This window comes from Xiphophorus maculatus, chromosome 19, assembly GCF_002775205.1.
Source record: "Xiphophorus maculatus strain JP 163 A chromosome 19, X_maculatus-5.0-male, whole genome shotgun sequence".
Classification (NCBI taxonomy): Eukaryota; Metazoa; Chordata; class Actinopteri; order Cyprinodontiformes; family Poeciliidae; genus Xiphophorus; species Xiphophorus maculatus.
Window position 1 is genome coordinate 24,872,411 of NC_036461.1, and position 20,018 is coordinate 24,892,428.

At 38.9% G+C, this 20,018-nt stretch overlaps 2 protein-coding genes across 4 annotated transcripts; one reads left to right on the plus strand and one right to left on the minus strand.

The window, feature by feature from the left end:
- Positions 1-1,748: 1,748 nt before the first annotated feature.
- Positions 1,749-5,779, minus strand: LOC102237092 (centromere protein O-like). The gene is made up of 6 exons (XM_014468849.2): positions 5,693-5,779; positions 5,417-5,571; positions 4,885-5,020; positions 4,522-4,793; positions 3,366-3,525; positions 1,749-2,787 (listed from the first exon to the last, which is right to left on the minus strand). Exons 1-6 carry the CDS (start codon positions 5,712-5,714, stop codon positions 2,678-2,680), a joined length of 855 nt encoding a protein of 284 aa, XP_014324335.1. The 5' UTR covers positions 5,715-5,779; the 3' UTR covers positions 1,749-2,677.
- On the plus strand, positions 5,502-19,215 carry LOC102237347 (sodium-dependent multivitamin transporter-like). 3 transcript variants are annotated; one of them, XM_023353044.1, is made up of 16 exons: positions 5,502-5,577; positions 7,841-8,298; positions 8,394-8,459; positions 9,064-9,115; positions 9,201-9,268; positions 10,433-10,587; positions 11,184-11,324; positions 12,317-12,446; positions 12,794-12,882; positions 14,845-14,957; positions 15,044-15,114; positions 15,187-15,273; positions 16,330-16,484; positions 16,562-16,668; positions 16,762-16,883; positions 18,202-19,215. In XM_023353044.1, the coding sequence occupies exons 2-16, from the start codon at positions 7,951-7,953 to the stop codon at positions 18,334-18,336; spliced, it is 1,839 nt and encodes a 612-aa protein (XP_023208812.1). In that variant the 5' UTR covers positions 5,502-5,577; positions 7,841-7,950; the 3' UTR covers positions 18,337-19,215. The 3 variants fall into 3 exon arrangements, with proteins under 3 accessions (XP_023208812.1, XP_005799330.1, XP_023208813.1); XM_005799273.2 differs by lacking the exon at positions 5,502-5,577 and adding an exon at positions 5,870-6,098; XM_023353045.1 differs by lacking the exon at positions 5,502-5,577 and adding an exon at positions 6,834-6,853.
- Positions 19,216-20,018: the final 803 nt, after the last annotated feature.

Sequence of the window (20,018 nt, forward strand, 5' to 3'; positions counted from 1 at the left end):
TGCACAACATGAAAAGTGGAAAAATCAAAACTGTGGAAGGTATTATTGAGCTCTGTTGAAAATATAAACAAGATAAAAAACTGAATTAAGGGCGTGCCGTTATAGCGCGACCCATGTTTGGAGGCCTTGAGTCCTCGACGCGGCCGTCGCGGGTTTGACTCCCGGACCCGGCGACATTTGCCGCATGTCTTCTCCCTCTCCTTCCACCTTTCCTGTCAGCCTACTTTCAAAAAATAAGGGACACTAGAGCCCACAAAAAGGCCTCCTGGCGGGGTACAAAAAATATATAAAAAAAACTGCATTAACAAAAAAAAGCACAGATGTTCAGATCTTTTTGAAAACCGTTTTTTTTCCTCGCCATTTTATGTTTTACTTGAAAAACCAAACACAAAATATATAAAAACAACAAGAAAAAAAGGCTAAGTTTAAAATTTTTATTGTCGCTTTCTCTTAAAAATATCCTCTCCTTTATCTAAAAAATTTGCAGTTTATGTTTTTATCTTCTAAAATTTTTATTTTTCTTACTTTACCTTTGAAACCACTATTTAGTTTCAATAAATGACAAAATAATTGGATTTACCTCTGTTGCTGAAAAACATCAAACAACTATTGTTGTTTTTCAGCAACATCTCACAAAGGCATTTGGGCCTATGAAGTCACAGGGATCTATGAGGTCACAGAGGCCTATGACGTCATAGAGATCTATGAGGTCACAGAGGCCTATGACGTCATAGAGATCTATGAGGTCACAGAGGCCTATGACGTCATAGAGATCTATGAGGTCACAGAGGCCTATGACATCATAGAGATCTATGAGGTCACAGAGGCCTATGAGGTCACAGAGATCTATGAGGTCACAGAGATCTATGAGGTCACAGAGGCCTATGACGTCACAGAGATCTATGAGGTCACAGAGGCCTATGAGGTCACAGAGATCTATGAGGTCACAGAGATCTATGAGGTCACAGAGGCCTATGAGGTCACAGAGGCCTATGACGTCACAGAGATCTATGAGGTCAGAGGCCTATGACGTCACAGAGGCCTATAAGGTCACAGAGGTCCGTGACTTCACAGAGGCTTATAACCTTTGTATCTTGTGTCTATGAAGTGTTGGGACATTTGTAGCCCATATGTTGGAGTACCTTTTGTATAGTGGTTCTCAGTCCACCCCTTGTGAAGCTTACCCAAATCCTTTAAAGCAGGGATGTCAAACTCTAATCCTCAAGAGCCGCTGTCCTGCAACTTTTAGATGTGCCTCCGCTGCACCACAGCTGAATAATTAGGTCATTAGCAAGACTCTGGAGAACTGATCTACACAAGGAGGAGGTCATTAAGTAATTTCATTCCAGTGTTTGTACCTGTGGCACATCTAAAAACTGCAGGACAGCGGCCCTTGAGGACTGGAGTTTGACACCTGTGCTTTAATGGATTTTGCTTCGAAGTCTGGTCAAGATTATCTGTAACCTATTTCATCACTTATCCCTGTTTCTTAACTTTCTATGAATATGTTTTTATTATTATTATTTTTTTTTTTATAATATTCTAATTTTCGGAGAACTTGGGTGTTCTCTATCTATAAACCATAATCAAAAAACTACAAGACGACTTGATATTTTTCACCGACTCTCACTTCAGTCATGTAATGTGATTTTCGTTGATATTTGCTGACATAAGATGCAGGGTGTTTACGTCACATCTACTGTGAGTACAAAATTAGCATTTCAAATGTTTATCTTTGTGTTCAGGCTTCATCAACTTTGTCTTCATTTCATCAATAATAGTAGGCACCACATACACAAATAAAATATATTATGTACCATTTATTATTTTCACTTTCAGAGCACGCCAATATCAATAAATCAAAACATTTCCTTGTGCTAATTTTTTCAACCTGAAATCAAATAAACCTTTTAGACAATCTTTAGGGACAAGGATTAAGTTGGCATAAACAATAAATGGATGGCTCCCCAGCTTTGTTTGTTCTAGATATAATCATACATATAATCATAATCCATGATTAATCCATAATCATGGATTAATGCGATTCATGTATTTATGCTCAATCCATGTGTTAATCTGGAAAAAAAAATTCTGTGTATTTAGTTACTGGATGTGTTAATTTCTTCCCAAACATACAGTATAATGTCACCACTATAAGAGGTGGACAGCACATGCCCACTATCAATGGGCTATTGAACCGCCAAAGTGCTTGTAAATCTGGCAGCTGATTTGCTTGTTAAACTGCGTCATGAAAACTACACACAATCAAGAAAGAAAACATTTAAGTAAAGTAAAACTAGGAAAATTTGGAAACAGTTTTCCTCTTTCAGTTCTTGGAGATGATGGAACAATTATATAGTTGACATGTGCTGAAGGGAGAATTGAGATAAGAGTCCAGAACCAGAAGGGGGCGCTGCAGCTCCAGAATAAACTATAAACGTTGCACAAACAGCACAGCTGCACCTGCAGAACGCTTCCAAGCCAGAATCTAATTTTACCGATTGTTAACGGTGAAATTCAGATCACGGAGGTCAGCGCGACCGAGTTTATGATGAGGGAAAAACATTGTGACATGCTGTAAGGTTCAAAAAAGTCAATTTTACACAAAACCGACCTTTTGAGCGAACTCCTGTATTATGTACATCAAACAGTAATCATTTACATACTGGAGAATAAATTAAACAATATCGCTAGCTTTCTTTATGGCCGTTAAAGCTCTGTGCACAGGAACCTCCATCAGTAGGCTGCAGTTTTTCTTCCACTTTGGAGAGTCGGGAAGCAGTTCGTCTGCAAAAGCGCACATGTGTAAAAGACTTTACTGTAAACTTACAAAAATAATTTACTTTAGTCTAAGTGAGAGAATATAAAAAGTTACACGTGCAATAGTAATAAATGTAAAATACCAGGATATTTTAGATTTAAAAACATATAACAAACTACTCATCAGGCCTGAACTCTGGATGTTGCCATGAATCCAGACCTGAACATTCATGGACACATAAAGACAATTACAAAGTCAGTCTTCTATCACCTGAAGAACAGTTCTAGGATTAAAGGACTAACATTCCAACAAGAGATCTCACGTTCTCTCTAAAACTACGAAAATAGTTCTAAAGTCCTCCCACTGGCTTCCTGTAAGCGCAGAGAATAGGCTTGAAAATATTTCTGTTAGCTTATAAAAATCACTGTATGGCTCAGCACCAAAATACATCAAAGATATGTTGTCATATCATCCATCCAGCCAGCCCACTCAGGTCTTCTGGTTCAAGTCTACCCCCAGAATCAGAGGTTCAATAACTACATCACAACTAAAGAAAAAATATATAACACAATCGGATGTTCATCAGAGTGTACAATAACCTTACCTTCGCAGTTCAGGTGGACTTGAGTAGGAAGACACCTGGTGTGGTCAGTGTACTCCAACATGCAGAGCAAGGGTGTCTTCTTCTTGGGCACAGTGAACATCAGCACCAGTATCGAACACAACAGATTGCTTTCCATCACTTCAACGGACTTGTGTTGCTCCTGTAGCATAAGCAAGAGGCAAATATCAGCATACTCATTCAGAACCAGAAGTTTCAGCTCTTCTATTACTGTAACTAAGACTCTTCAATGGGCTCTTAAAGGTGTACGCACCACTATTCAAAAAACAAACAGGTTTTTGTATGTTAGAAAACCATGACAAATCTGTTAGTGGTTAAGATCAAAATACCTATGTGTGCACACTGATAAATAAATAGTCTATTTGACCAACATTTGGTCAACTTAGTGTTGCTAACCACAACACTAAGAGAGTGTGAACAATTTCTAACAAATGCTAGTTGTGTTCAACATTAAGCTATTCTCTGTATTCTTCACATCTGGGTGAGGAAGCAGGAAAGAGGCCTTTTCTGAAATAGAAATCATCCAATTCATTCCAATGTTTCTCTTATTCTGGAATGAAATAAATGTACCCTTACTCTACAATGTCTTATTTTTTATATTTTTCTTAACCTTCATCTTACCACTTACCATTTGGCTTGCTGCTGTTGATTCTAGTGTCTTTTTAATTAAGTGTACTGCTGCTATTATTCTGTTCATGTAATTTTGTAGCTTTACTTTTATTCCTTAAGGTGACCATCGGCTTAGTGAGTAGACTTCTATTCTATTCTTACAGTCTGATTAGGGCAGACTGTGAGACCTTTTCTCATATGGGCCAAAATCATCAACAATATCTAATTTTTAAAAAACTAAGACTTAGAATTGAAAGTTGTAGTTTTGCTCTAATGGCTGCCGCTCCTCACTTTGAATACCCTTGGCTCAGACTAGAGCAAGGTTTGTGTTTTGGAGGAACATTCAAATATTCATAGTCAAAGCTAAACACAAATGTGAAACATAATGTTTCAATGTGAAACATAGTGATGGAATGAACTGACTATTTTCTTGAAGAGGACATAGTTATGAAAACTTTATGCCACAGCTTAAAAGGTGTGCATGCAGCCAAAGTATTCAGTACACTATTATTTTAAATAAATCTGGCACCTTCACAAGCTTCAGCTGCTGCCTGCGGCCTGCAAACGCATTAAGATGCTGGCTGACTGTGGCCAGAAAAGCCCTGACGTCGGTTTGCAAGTCGCTCTGCTCAGCCAGGCTGTTCAGAGGAATGAAAGGCGGGATGTTGTGGCGGCTGATCCTAACGTTTGGCTTCAGGTTGAGCTCCAGGTTGTAGGTGTCCAAATATACACCCTCGTACTGGGTCGCCAGAGAGAAGCACATGCTTTTCCCTCTGTTTGTTGTGATGGCGTCATACCCACCTGGCGACATCAGCAAATAAAGTCGGCGAATAAATAACAGCAATTAGGTAGCGAAAAAAATGAAAAAATTTAATTCATATGTTGTCGTTACCAATGAGGTTGTGAGCATGAAGAAGATCCGTCAGCTCAGAGTGTCTGGCCATCAGGTGGAACAACTCTGAGCTCTCCGAGTCTACGTCCATTTCCTCGTCTTCTCCATCTACCGGTGCTCTCAGTTTCTGGAGCTTCTGTAAGAGGGGGAGGCAAACATAGACAAAATATTATTTACTCAAGGATGCTGTGGCTTAACTCTGAGGTCAGGATTTGAGGGAGTTGAGACTTGTGATTTTTGCTTTGAGTCTCACTGAAAAAGCCTTATAATTTTCCATCTCTAAATTAAAGAAATAAGATTATTAATGGATGAAGGAGACAAAAAAAACAAAATACCACGCTTTTGTTTCAGGCCCAATATCTTTTATCCTGCTGGCCAAAGAAAATTCTGTATATTCAAAATTCTACAGCTACAAACCAGAATCAAAGAGGCAACAAGAAAACATTACAGCATAATTGTGTGCAATGTCTAAACACGTTTTTGAAGAGTACAACATTGTCTCAGAGCCTCAGAAGAAGAGAAGAAGAAGAACCTTGTGTATCTGCAGCTCTGCCTTCAGCTGATCTCTCTGCGAGGTCAACGCTTCAACTTTAGCCTTTAGCTCCTTCACTCGACTCGGCTGCTGTGGGACCTGACTCCCCCGGCTCCGGGCCTGAACTTCCAGCAGACTCAGGTGGCTCAAAACACCTGGAGGTAAGAAACGCTTTCATAAACCCTGAAATGAATTCAGCGACCGCTAATATGTTAGCATCGTAGAAGCAAAGTTATTTCAAGCTAACAATAAGTTAGCTTTCAGGTTCTGGCCTACCTCTCGTCGACGCTCCCTCCATGTTTCTCCACCTTTTTCCTTGTTAATTCGGCTGCGTCTAAATTAGCAAAAAAATATCCAGTACTTATTGTTGTTATTTTTAATTTTCGCGGTTGTTGCGTGCGCACGCTGCCCCGCCCTGACGTCAGAAACTGCCGGAAGAGAAACGACAACAGTTTTCATCACATGGGGCAGAAGCTTAGACTGGCTGTGTAGGTAAAAGGTGAACTCGGCGTTAAACGTTTTCACTAGAGGAAATTAAAACAGGGAGATCAACTTTCTGCAATATGTGGCCACTGCACTGATGCTCATGCGCAAACAAGTTGCATTTGACACGTTTAGAGCTCCTGAATGTCCCACAAACATGTGTTTACTGAATGTGACCCAGTGCTTCCTTCAACTAAAGGTGAGTCCAACTGCATTATATTTACCTCCTGGACGTTTTTTTAAAAACACTTTGCTGATTTACTTATGCTGTTCAAATGTATTTGTTTTAAGTGAATGTTTTAATTAGCTTATTGCAGCTGGTTGGTGAGCTTTTTAGATTAGATTTATTAAGCTATCATAGATATTAATAAGCATAAAAGTTGAAACACGTTTTGCACTTTTTAATACTTTAACACCCAGACAACCTTATTGTGCACAGGTCAGTTTACTTGGCAATCAAAAAATAGTAAGTCAGTGGGGTGATAAAAATAGTAAAACTTTTATTTTCTTTTTATTAAATCATCTTAAATTAATTAAAGTAAATTTGACAAGGCTCAGTTTTCCATTATATTTTTATTATACCCTGCAAAGAATAATAATGTCTCCGTTAGGAAGCTTTGAGGTATTTTTGAAGAGCATAGCCTGGTTGTTGTTTTTTTCTCTACTGAAAGTTAGACTTTGTGACAATGTAACAAAATCTGCATCATACTAGACAACAAAGTCAGTGATGCCATTCAATCAAATACTCTATTAGTTCATAGTGAAAGTAAGTTAAACTAATAAGTTGCCAAATAGGTTCTGAGTCAGCTAATGGCATGACTAAATTAATGCTAAAAGTGGTTAAAATTTTACAGGTTTTAAATTTGATCAGAGTGTTACAAGGATTTTTTTTGTCATATTGCATTTTCAGAAACATGACCGAGTGAGCGCTCTTGGAAGCAAACTATCTTTGAGGTATTTTTCTCCGGTAACCTTGCCAACAAGAATTTAGGCACTTAGGTGAAAGTAAACGACTGTACTTTTTACGATTTGTACCTTGGAAAAATGTCGTCTTTGTACGTATTTTTGTGGTTGGAAGACAGTTAAGCATTGGTGGGTGTTTTTTTTTTTCTTTTGTTGATAAATTGTATAACAGTGTATTTTTCTTTTTTTTAGCGTAGCGGTAAGATCAGTGTACTAGCTACACTTAGTCACGTGTTGTATTTTGAGGGCCGCACAAAGTCTCTTAAAAATGAGAAATTTTATGTACGTTTTTTCTTTTACTTAAAGCTGTCATTTGGCTCTCTTGTAGGGCATCAGGAGCCATTCTGACTGTCAATATTATATTTATACTAGATAGTTAAAAAAACATAAAGTTGCCTTTGACCTTCCTAGTTAATTTAGAGTTAAACAAAATTAAAGTTTCCAGCTTTCTCTGCTTCCAAGCTGGTGAGATAACAGTTTCAAGGAAGTGACATGACCTTGTCTGTGACAGATTGTAATGTTCATATATTGTTGATAAGCTAACTAAATCACAACAAAACCCATTTTTGTACTACATTTAAAGAAACCTTTTAAAACTGCAGTTATGTAGTTTTCTTATTTTTTTCTGGAGATTTTTGGATGGACACAAACAAACTAATTGTAAAAAACATCAGAAAAGAGGAGGAAAAATAATAAAAAAAACAACACTTTGTAAGGGGTTTAGTTCAAGAATATGAATATTGTGTGTAGAGTTCAACACTGATGTATTACAAATGAAATGTTTCTATTATTCAGATATTGTTTGCATTTTTCTGAGGAATATCTGAGGTATAAAATCAGTAGATCCATTGCATAGACTTCATATATTATATCCATTCGTTCCAAAAGAGTTGGTGGTTCCTCCCTTTACCATTTTCTTGCTTTTTGTTTGGCATCATTACATTTTTAATTCTCATATTTCATGTTTTTTTTTTCTAGGCTTTCTGGATTCTTGTGACTGACTGGGTGTGAAGAAAAGCGTTTCTGATTCGCATGAAGGAGCAACACAAAGAGCCACTTGAACTCTCCGGCCCAGGAAGCAAACCAAGATGGACCCGTCCGATCAAAAGCACTTTTTAGCCGTGGACTACGTCGTGTTTGCCCTTCTACTGGCCGCCTCTGTGGGCATCGGGCTGTACTACGCCCTGTCCGGGGGCCGCCAGCGCACCACGCAGGAGTTCTTGATGGCAGACAGGAGCATGCGGTGTCTCCCCGTTTCACTGTCGCTCATCGCCTCCTTCCAATCAGCCGTGGCCATCATCGGCGTCCCGGCCGAGATCTACACTCACGGCACCCAGTACTGGTTCATCGGCTGCGCTTACATTCTGGGGCTTTTGATTCCTGCTCATGTTTTCATTCCATTGTTATACAGGCTGAAGCTCTCCAGCGCTTACCAGGTGTGTTAACCCCCCTCCCCCTCCAAAAAAAAACACGTCCGTTTACGTCAGCCGTACGTGCGCAATAAGTCGGCGTTGTTGTTCTTGTTTTGCAGTATCTAGAGCTACGGTTCAGCAAAGTAGTGCGGATATGTGGAACGTTGACATTTATCTTTCAAATGGTGGGTGCATTCTGATACCAGTCAGCCGTCCTGTAAAGTTTTCTTGGTAAAATAACCTGTATAACATCACCTGAGACTTGTATGGGCCAAAATGGAAATCCAGCTGTGACATAGTGAAGTTTTATGGAAATTCTTTTGTGATTATGCAAAATGCAGGAATCATCCTTTGAACTTTAAGAACGTTAAGGGTCAAGTTTTTAACTCTTCTTAGAGCCGATACAGCCACTCTAGGTTGCTCTGAGGTGTAGGTATTTAGTTCAGGATTTCCTGTCATGTGTTGCCCTCTGATAGACCTGCAACCATCCTCCCCAACACACCCGCAACCCCCCAAAAAATCAGAAAAATGTGGCATGCATTTTTATTCGCTCCCACTGAGTCAATAAACTGTCTTTACAGGCATTTCAGTCAAAATTTTCTGTTTTTTAGTCCATTTTTATTTGCAAAGAAGCCGAAGCAGTTTTTACTGGATCTCTAGGCAAGATCCAGTAAAATCTGACCAATCAGTGCAGGGTAAAAAGCATGTAGGGTGTATTGTGTATTTTGTTGTTTTTTTTTCTTCTTTAAAACATTCCAGTTTCTGATTTGTCTCTTAACTTGATTTAAGGTTATCTATATGGGTGTTTGTGTGTACACGCCTGCTTTCGCACTAAACGCAGGTATGAAAAGTTTTATGTTTTTAATTTGATTCATTAAATCGGAGTTCGAAACGAATTTCAGGATGTTGCTGTGTTTTAATTTCAGCTACCGGATTTCAGCTTTGGGGAACAGTGCTGGTAACCGGACTAGTGTGCACTTTATACACGACACTGGTGAGTTGACTTGAATGTTGAGAGAACTGACTGAGAACTCTCTGTCCGGAGCAATGATGTTAGCATGTGGAATAGTCGTTCCTTTCAGTTAATAAACCAAATTATGCAACAAACATTTCCCGTGTTTGTAAAACAGCAGAAATGTGTCTGTTTTTGAGATTTTATGCTGTGACCACGTCCGTAAAATAACACCCTTCATAGTTGGAAGACTTTATGTGGAAATGATTGCAGAATACTAACAAATTACTCTTGTTTAAGGTTTCAAAGATCTGAAAACATCTATTTCAGTAAACATTTCAGATTGACAGCTAAATGCCTCTTCTGGGGCAGCGAAGGAGGGAAAGCGTAACTTCTACTCAGTCTAGTCTGATCTCTCAGGCTCGGTGCGAAAGTCTCTCTCATTGGATAATAACGTGCTCCTAAGGCACTAGTGTAATATCGCTTCTCATTTTATAACAACATGAATTCAATATGCCACCAATTCCAGAAGAGATGTACCTCAGGGAACAGTGATTTAAATGATTTCCACTCATAAGCAGAATAACCAGCAGGGTGTTTGCATCCATTAAAAAAAAACCCAAAATAATTAAATTGTCCTGAAATATATTAATCACGAGTCTTAAATTTATAAATGCATGACTAGCCCTGTCACGATAAATGCTGCTAGATGATAAATTGTCCCAGCACTTATTGCGATAAATGACAATATTGTCGTTTTGATACAATTGTCAGGTAATATATTGACAATGGCATAATAATGCATGTTCGTCCTCCCACAGACTGATAGCCTTTAATTTTGTACACAACAGTCCACACTGGACCTGGAAGATATTTTAAACATTCAAAATAAAACACAACAACCAAAAACAATAAATAAAATGGGAAAATACACACACACACACACACACGCAACATAGATGTAAATAAAATGGACAATGAAGTCTCTGTAAACAAAATTGCCCTTCTAAAAATGTTAATCTTGAGAATGGAAATTTTAATCTATCATGCGATTAATTGCTTACTGCGCCAGGCTTTTGCAGAAAAGTCCTGGAAACAGTTTGAATACTTTTCCAAGTCTTCCGTTCTCATTTCCTGAGACTGTTGCGTTGCCGTGTAGATCTGGCCGTTAGGTTTGACCGGATGTTTCCGCTCGGCTCCTCGCAGGGCGGCTTGAAGGCGGTGATCTGGACGGACGTCTTTCAGACCCTCGTGATGTTCGCGGGCCAGATCGCCGTCATCATCGTGGGAGTGGAGCGGACCGGAGGAATGTCGGAGGTCTGGAGGAAAGTGAAGGAGGGAAACCGCCTCTCTGGACTGGAGTGAGTTCAGTGAATGCTAAGGCCTTGAGCATTGTTAAAATAAACGTCAACAAATTTAGTAATTGATTTATTGTTAACTGGCGCATGCAGACTCAAAAAAGAGGCCGTTTGCTGAACAAACAACACAACACATGGCGGTAATTAAGACGAAACCATACAAGAAATATACACATTTTGCATTTAAGACAAAAAAACCCCAACTTTTGTCTGTAAATTATTTCTACCCAGACTCCTCATGTGGCATAGTTTTAACTTCACCTGGTTCAAAAAAAAAAAAAAAATTCACCTAATAAGCATCTTTTTTTTTTTTGCAGTCAATAATTGGTTATCCAAATTAATCAACAGATCAGAAAGGGCCGAGCTTTTCACGTGTTGATGCTAGAAGTATTATTGAGCAAAGTGAATTGTTTGTGTATATTTTAAAAATGTATTTCTAATACTGTATAAAATAAGGTTAAGTGGTTAAATGAAAAATCTACAGAATGTGCCAAATAAAACCCCCTCTAAAATCGGATTAATTGTCAGATGAACTAAAATAGTTGTTAGTTGCAGGCCTAAACGAAACCCTAATTTAAAAACGTTTTTCTCTGTTTGAGCTTGAACCCGGATCCCACAGAAAGACACACCTTCTGGACTCTGGGGGTCGGCGGGGTTTTCCTCATGCTGTCCCTGTACGGAGTCAACCAGGCTCAGGTCCAAAGATATCTCAGCGCGCGGACAGAAAAAGAAGCTGTGAGGTATTTTGTTTTTATTATTATTATTATTATTATTATTATTATTATTATTATTATTATTATTATTATTATTATTATTATTATTATTATTATTATCAGTTATTTGTGTACAAATTAATCTGAAGAGTTTTCCATGGTCTCAGACTAAAGAGCTTTACATCAATTTCCAGCTTCCCGTGGAGGTTTTTCACATGTTGGCACATTACAACCACAAACCTGAAAGTATTTTATCAGAATGTTCTTTAATGAAATACAAAGTAGTGCATGATTGTGAACTCAGAAATTTTCAAATCAATCTCCGTAATGTTTTAGAAAAAAAAAATTGAGTTTGCAAGGTCAAAAAGTTTCTAGAAAAAAATCCAGAATTTTTTTTGCTCTAGAACATTTTGCACTGTAGATTTTCCCAGAAAGTGTGTGAGGCAAGAAGCATTAAGGGTTTAATAGTTTGTACACCAGGGGGCGCTGATGGACTTACCACACAGATAACGTCTTGAGTAGATGGGCAGATTAGGCTGTAATCAGGGTTTATCTGAATGAATTTTACGGTTCCCGATTTCCCAACACGTGGGTTTGCAGTATTTGTTTACAGGTCAGGACCAAACACTGGTTTGCTTTTAGCAGATTTATTTCCAGTAAAACTGATGATCACTTAAGTTTTCATCCATGAGCTCTCATCAGATTGCAAATAAAAAACAGCTCCTTTCTTTTTTTTTCTTCTCTCCTTTAATTTCCTTTTCTTTTTGTCCTTTAAAAAAATAAGAACAAAATTTCCACTCTTCCTCTTTCACTGCCATCAGTTGCAGCAAAACTTTGAAATGGAAGCATTTTACAATAATCCTAGATGGAATCAAAGTGTTTTTGTGTCAAAGAAGGATTCTAGACAACTTTAATGGGGGATCTTTTAGTGAAAATGTTTCCCATTTTCCATCTTTGCTGTATGTGTGTGTGTGTGTGTGTGTGTGTGTGTGTGTGTGTGTGTGTGTGTGTGTGAGCAGGTCGTGCTACATGGTGTTTCCTTCCCTTCAGCTGGCTCTGGGTCTGAGCTGCATCATGGGCCTTGTCATGTTTGCACGTTACTGTGGAGAGGACTTTTCTGAGAAGCTGGGCAGCTCTTCCAGAGACGCGGTGAGTCCCCCCTCTTTCCGTCATATGTCCTCCAGACATTTTTTTAAATTAATTTTTTCTTTAGAATACACGAATGTAGTATAGAAAGAACTCGACTTTCAGCTAAAATTGTAAAAAAATGTGACCTGACAGCTCTTAAACTTCAAAAAAATGCAAATACTACAGCCTGGGTATTTGCATGTGCAACAGTAACGGTCACATCGCATTTTTCATGTGACTTAAATATGGAGTCTGTTTGCTGACAGGGGTCATGTCACATTTGTTTTGTGGTTTCTATTGACTAAATACATCATATGCAAAATCCCAAAGCTTCCAGGAAGCATTGACGTCAGCTTTGCCTCAAACAGATGGTGATATACTTCGTGATGGACATGCTGCAAGGCCTGCCCGGACTGCCCGGACTGTTTGTCGCTTGTCTTTTTAGCGCGGCGCTCAGGTACGGGACTTTCCGCCGTATCAGATTTTTCTAATCAGGCCTCCTTATCGGCAGCCGTGTGTTTACTTTTGCAAATGTCGAGTTGTTTTTCTTTGCATGCTTTTGAAAAGTTTACTTCTTTTTTTTTTGCATTTGTTTTTCCAGGTCTGGATGAGTTTTGAAAACACACACACCCACACAAAGAATACATTTAGAAAATATCTGTATTTTCACATTATCGTCAGCATAGAGTTGAACGTTTTAGCCATTGCAGAGGTGAATGTGGTAAAAAATTTGCAACCAACATAATTTGACTGAGAGTGTTAATCAGAGAAGCAGCCTGGAGGCTCATGGTAACTTTGGTGAAACCAAAATGCAATAAACTATGTGTGGTAAAAAAAAAAAAACTAACACAGCCCACAATTAAGTCAAATTTATTAAGAGCTGCAAAACCTACTTTACTTTTACCCTTTGGAGAAAAATAAACCCTAAAATTTCTACCAATCCTATTTTATTTCTAAAGCACATAAGAAAGTAATGTGTTTCACCAAAGTGCTGCACAGTACTAAAACAAATCAAACCAAGACACAAATATATAAAACATAGAAATTGTTTCATTGTAAAACAAAGGAACTGTGATTTAATTTAGCTAGTTACAGTCACAGTTAGTTGCATGTAAAAAGAACTACACCAAAAGGAGATAGCACTTAGATTGTGGATTATCTGTACAATGCAAAGTAATATACGCCAATATATAAAGTACTATAGTACAAGAATTCTCAGAGGAAATGTTTTCAGTTATCCAGTTAAGGAGGAGGCGTTTTCTGGAACAGAAAGTTAGCATGCTGTTAGGCTTTCTTTTATGTTTGTCACTGGTAATTGGATCAGTTATTCTGGACAAAGCCAAAAAATAAGATTTTATTGTTCAAATTAATAGAAAGCATTTAGACCTATAGCAATTTGTACGGGTGGAGGTGCAAAAATAAATAAAAAAATATATATTAAGAGAAGTAGGGAAGAGGATTAGGGTGACTGAAAAAAAATAATTATGACTTTAATCAAGATTCGAGGGGAGGATGAGTAGCACCACATGGAGGGTGATTGACAGCGCTAAAACCCTCCTCTTGGCTCTGATTGGTTGTTTCCAGTTTGCACTGGGAGAAGGCAGAGGAGCTTGATTTTTTTTCCCTGCATATTATCTGTCTCATAACATCCTGTCACGAGATAGTGACATTTTCAACAAATATGTAAAAAAAAAAAAAGTTTAAATAAAAGTTACGTACTGCACCTTTAAGAAGACATACATCTGACTTTTTTATACAAGTGGACTGACAGCCACCACGTTGCTGCATGTCAAGTTTTAAAATTATTTTCATCATGTAAGGGACCAGATCCTTCACTTTTAACAAAGAAGTTCAAAAAGAGTTTTGCTTCAATCTGAAATGTGGATTTATATAAGAAAAAAATTATTTAATAGTCATAAAGTCCTACAACTAAAACTGAACAACCTGGGGGATCATCATCAAGGATGATGAAAGAAAATGAGGAACATGAAGCTAAAAGAGATCTTTTGTGTGAAGGCAGAATTGCGTGGCATTCACAGGCTGAAGTAAAAGTTTGATTTCCCGTTGATTTACAAGAAATTTACATGAATGGGTTTGTTAGCAACCCTCTTTTATTACAAAGTTTTCCATTGGAAACCGAAACATTGTCGCTTTTGTAATACGAGACAACACAGACGCCAAGTTTTTCCTGTATTCATCATGTTAACAACAGAAGTGCGTGTAGTGCCAGTGGAAACCGTTTAGCGATAACCCGGTAGGGTCTTCACAATGAAAACCATATCAGGTGATCACGTTGCTTCACACACACACAAAAATTAAACCTGAAAACCTGTTCAGCTGTTGTGGATTTGCACAACTTTTAACATCGCAAAAATCAGAAAAGACGTTCATGGGTTTATGTTTTGCTTCCACCATTCAGCACCATCTCGTCCGCCTTCAACTCTCTGGCCACCGTGACGATGGAAGATCTCATCAAGCCGCATTTCCCTTCCATGTCGGAGGAGAGAGCGACGCTCCTGTCCAAAGCTTTAGGTGAGCCCCTTTCGGCTGTAAACCTCGCCAAGGTGAAGTTTTAGCTTTACTTTCATTCACGGTTCATGATGTGGCTCTACCTTAAGCGGCGTCCTACGGGCTGCTCTGCTTGGCCATGGCCTACCTGACTCATCTCCTGGGCGACTCAGTCCTACTGGTGAGCTCAGCGTTTGATCTGATTATTTCTTAGTAACTTTGTGTGGATTAGCGCTCATGTTTTGTGTTGCAGGTAGCTTTAAAAATCTTCGGGGTGGTTGGCGGACCCATTCTCGGCCTGTTTTGCCTCGGGATGTTCTTCCCATGGGCCAACTCCATCGTAAGCCGACATTCATTTGACCTGGTTTTGCATGTTTAGTCGTGAGCTTATAAACAATATGAATATGAGAACACCTTAAACTTTCCCACATTTTCTCACATTAATCTCAGTCTGGACTTTGACTGGGCCATTCTAACACTTGATTATGCTTTAACCCTTTATTTCCTAAATTTAAAATCTCTGCCTGGATATTTTTTGCTTGTTTTAATTGTACACTGCTCTTTAAATGTTCTGTGAGTAAATATATATCTCCACATTTATCCATAACAACTGGAACTTTCAAAATCTAGCAAGTTATTTTCACAATTTACCGTCTATTAAAAGAGCGCCCCTCAGATTAATTTCACTCCTTGCTACAGCGGGGGTGAAATTACCGTAACAACCTGATATTGTCTAGAAAGCGCAACGTCTCTCCTTTCAGAAACCGTTGGAATTTTTATATGTATACATATACTGTACATATAGTGCAAAGTGTGGCGGGATTACGGTACCACAAATTTGTCTGGATCGCCGGCACTCCGTTTAGAGGAAACACTTGGAGGCTGAATGGATATCAGAATCAGAATACCTTTATTGTTGTCGTGCAGAAGCAAAACAATATTTCATAATAATAGCTCTTTGCCTGCCTGATGGTTGAATAACCTGAATAACAAGTTTAAAAACAATAAATATCTTTGTTTTTGAGCTTTTATGTGTATTTATTCAATCATTTAGCAGCACCACATCTGTTTACTGTGGATGATGTGTTCCGTCTTCTACACGTTTCCCATGTCCCCCTGTACTACATGTGTCAAACCCAAGGCCCGCGGGCCAAATTCGGCCTAGCGTTTCTCTTCATGTGGCCACATGAGCACAACTTTAGCATCACAGTTGTTTGCTTAAATCTTATTCTGAAAGTCAAAACAAATCAGTTTTTATTTGAATAGTGGCACATCCATGTAAAATTATATTTAATTTATTAAATGACTTTACTCCCGTCAGTAATTATTCCAGGCAAACACAAATAGAAGAACTTCATTCAGTCGTTCACATACAGTTTCTGTCCTTTGTTTCCAGGGTGCGGTGGCCGGTCTGGGCGCAGGTCTGGTCGGGGCTTTCTGGGTCGGCATCGGCAGCATTGTCACCCGCAGCTCTGGCGCTAAGCGGCTGCCGCCCCGCTGCCACGTCAACACAACCGCCGTCTTCCAGACGGCGATCGGCAACGCAACGAGGTCGGACTTCCGCCGTTAACGCCGAATGTTACCGGTGACTTTTTATCTCGCGACTAAATCAACTCTTTGCTCTTCAGCCGGCCCACGGGGCTGCACAGGTTTTATTCTCTGTCCTACATGTGGTACGCCGGCTTCAGCTGCCTCATAGTCATCCTCGTCGGGCTGACCGTCAGCTTTCTCACAGGTATGCAGAACTGTGACATTTACTCGTGCCGCCTCACTTCAATGTGAAACGTTTCTTCACGTTAAACTTTGAAACGTTTGTGTTTTTGCCAAGGCCCAATGAAAGAAGGGGAGGCAACGCCTGGAACAGTCTACCCGTTATTAGGAAAACTGCTTTTTTTTCTGCCCGAACACATGAAGAAGAAGGTCTGCTGCGTGACTCCTCTGAGACCGGCTGTAAGTATAGTTTAAAGTTTCCCACAAAAACAAACACCAAGTCAGGCATAAACTTTTCAACGACTATTAATGATGGAAAGTAAGTACACCCTTGGCGCTTCTCTTGGATTTAAGAAGTCAGATAGCAAGCAGTTGCTAAATACAATTGATTATTTGACCTTTGTCAATCAGTGTGACCTTTTGTGTTAAAACAACATCAAGATGGAAAGAGATCAGCAATGACTAGAGCAACTGATGCCTTCCATCAACCTGGATAAAGATTGTAGGAAAATTAAAAAAACAATTACAAGTCTGTCATTTCAGAGAGGGAAAATATGTAAATAGAGCTGAAACTATTAATCGTGATTAATCGATTATTGAAATAATCCTCAGCTAATTTAATAATCCATTAATCGTTACTTTAATTTGCTTAAAGAACAACACCCTCAGATTTTAAATAAGCTAAAACTGTACAGAAAAATGTATACATTTTGCATTTGAGATGTAAAAATGTTCTTTGTCTATAAATATGCTCAAGTAGCCGGAACTCAAGTAGCATAGTTTTAGCTTCATACTGTTCAAATTCTGTTAAAAATATGTCCTATTGTCACCTTTGGTTATCCATTTATTAATCGATTTATCAATAAATTAATCAGATCATCTACACTACACTGATATTAAGTCAAGCAGAAAGGGCTATAAATGATTAATCATAAAGGAATACTATCTTATTTCATCTTGGGGAAAATATATGTGTATATATATATATTTAAAAAATGAATTGAACTCGCTGTTTATTTGCATTCTTTAATGTATTTCAAATATTGTATGAATGTGGCAAATTTTATTTATCCAATTAATCGATTAATTGTCAGAATAATCGATGGAACAGATCATTTCTAAAATTATCGTTAGTTCCAGCCCTGCATGTAGAACGGGTTCCTGTCCTTCCAGGGATTGAAATCCACGCAAGTTTTCTCCAAGCTCAGATGTAGAAATGAATTTGCTGCATGATGACACTCGTCAGAGAACTTACAAAAGAGCAGTAGAGCTGCAGCTGAAACTCCTCAGGTAAGTTTAGATGTTTACCATATTGGGCTCCACAACGGCAGACAAAAAGCAAACGCATCGTTTCAGCAGAGACTCCTCATACCAACAAGACCTTTTCAACCGTCAACTCTTCTGTGCACCACGTTCTTTTGTAGTCAAATGTGAGGTCATTTCACAGGTTCAGTGTTGACTGAATGAAGTCACTCACATGGTTCTGAAACTTAACCCGTCCAAATCAATTCCATCTGTGTCTCTGCCTTAATATCATTTTTTTCCTTGTTGTCCTAAGATCCCATCCCCACAAGGGCCAGGTTCAGACAAAGAAAGCAACGGAGCCGCCCGTGGGCAACACACGCCATCGCAGCAGCAGATTTTGCTGCCTGACGCCGACTCTCGTGTTATCGAGCACGAAACAGCGGTGTGACGTCGTCCACGCACGAGGACGGAAATCTCTGGGAACGTAAAGCACTTGGAGCGGAGCTGATGCCTTTCCTTTGGGGTGAGGGATTTTTGTCAGGTTTGCACTATGAGCCTCAGCAGCAGCTCCAGACTGCTTTTTTATCTTTTTGTGTGTCTGAGTGATTCGCAGTGGAGACGGTTTTGTAGAACGCTACAGTATGTTTCCGTTCCAGTCAGCTGCTTGAATGTTTCAATAGATTGTCTTTATACTTGTGAAAGTGCACTGTGATGTTATCTAAAAATTAAAGATTAATGAGCGAATGAACAAGTTGATCCTTTTTAACCATTAAAAAAAAAAACTGAATATTTGAGAAACGCTACTACACCATAGATCGGATTTCAGGTTTTATTTGAAAGCTGACCTGCTGATCACAATTTTTATTCTCTTTACAATTGACTGTAACACAAGAGCCAAAAAACTGTGCTGGAGTCTCTTTTTATCAAGGTGCTAGTTTTCAATGCAACAGAAAATGAATTACGGTACAAGGTTGACTCCATTTATGCATTGTTGCATATATGCCTAATCTTCGGCAGATTTTTCTATTAATTCAAAATAAGTTGATGTGTTTATAGACCAAAAATGTTCAACTAATTTCGGATATGTGATTGATCAGAGACGATCCACGACAAACTCGCTGATTCAAGTCTTTTGCCGATTATTTGTTGCATCTCTACTACAAAAGCTGTGAGACTTGCCACCCCAATTACTCCTAAGACTGTGTCCTGGAATTAAGACTGTAAAACCTCTTTTCTACATACGATTAAAGATTTGTAATAAAAAGTCTCGTTTTTTAATTATATATTTTATTACTTATAAAATACTCTTTGTAATCTACATTCTGTGGAGCACCGACAACAAGACTTAAGAGTTTTTACGTCCATTCAGAGGGGCTGCGCAGTGGCGCAGTTGGTAGCACTGTTGCCTTGCAGGAAGAAGGTCCTGGGTTTGATTCCCGGCCCGGGGTCTTTCTGCATGGAGTTTGCAAAAAAAATTTTGCATGGTTGTTTGTCCTGTCTGTCTCTGTGTTGCCAGGCAGACTGGCGACCTGTCCAGGGTGAACCCTGCCTCTCGTCTGGAACGTTAGCTGGACATAGGCACCAGCACCTCCTGACCCCTCTGAGGGACAAGGGTGTACAGAAAATGGATGGATGGGCGTCCATTCAGTACGAGGGACTTCAGCATTTTGATTTACGCTGCTTGAACTTTTTTATACAACTGCACTGCAACTCCACAAAAGGGACTTATGTTTCCTCACATCGGTAATGCAAATATGCACAATGAAATTCTTTGAAGTAATGTTTCAAAGCATAAAGAATAGTCAAATGTATCCCGCTGCAGTCAGATAAATCAGTAAAAGGTTTCTTTATGTTCAGGGAACAGTCCCAATAACCCACAAGCAGAATGACTGACATTTTTGTCAAAACGTGTTCAAATTTTAGTTTGCATACAACGTGGGTGTGCAATCTGTGGCTCTTCACCCACACTGGGGAGCAAAGGTGGGCAATGTAACCTTAAGATTTTAGAACAAGAAGTTGTCGTTTTTGTTGTGAATACGAAAAAAATAATTTACAACTTATTTTAATTCTTTTTTTTAGGCATCTCTGTGGCTGTTTATCAGAGCTCAGGGTTTCTCTTCGCATTTTTGA

Coding starts and splice junctions, on each gene's coding strand:
- LOC102237092 (XM_014468849.2), bottom strand. CDS start 5,714: ATGGAGGGAGCGTCGACGAGAG. Junction 3,526..4,521: donor AGCAGCTGAAGCTTGTGAAG/GTGCCAGATTTA, acceptor CTTATGCTACAG/GAGCAACACAAGTCCGTTGA. Junction 2,788..3,365: donor AGTCCACCTGAACTGCGAAG/GTAAGGTTATTG, acceptor GCGCTTTTGCAG/ACGAACTGCTTCCCGACTCT.
- LOC102237347 (XM_023353044.1), top strand. CDS start 7,951: ATGGACCCGTCCGATCAAAAGCACTTTTTAGCCGTGGACTACGTCGTG. Junction 11,325..12,316: donor ACAGAAAAAGAAGCTGTGAG/GTATTTTGTTTT, acceptor GTGTGTGAGCAG/GTCGTGCTACATGGTGTTTC. Junction 16,884..18,201: donor TGACTCCTCTGAGACCGGCT/GTAAGTATAGTT, acceptor TGTTGTCCTAAG/ATCCCATCCCCACAAGGGCC.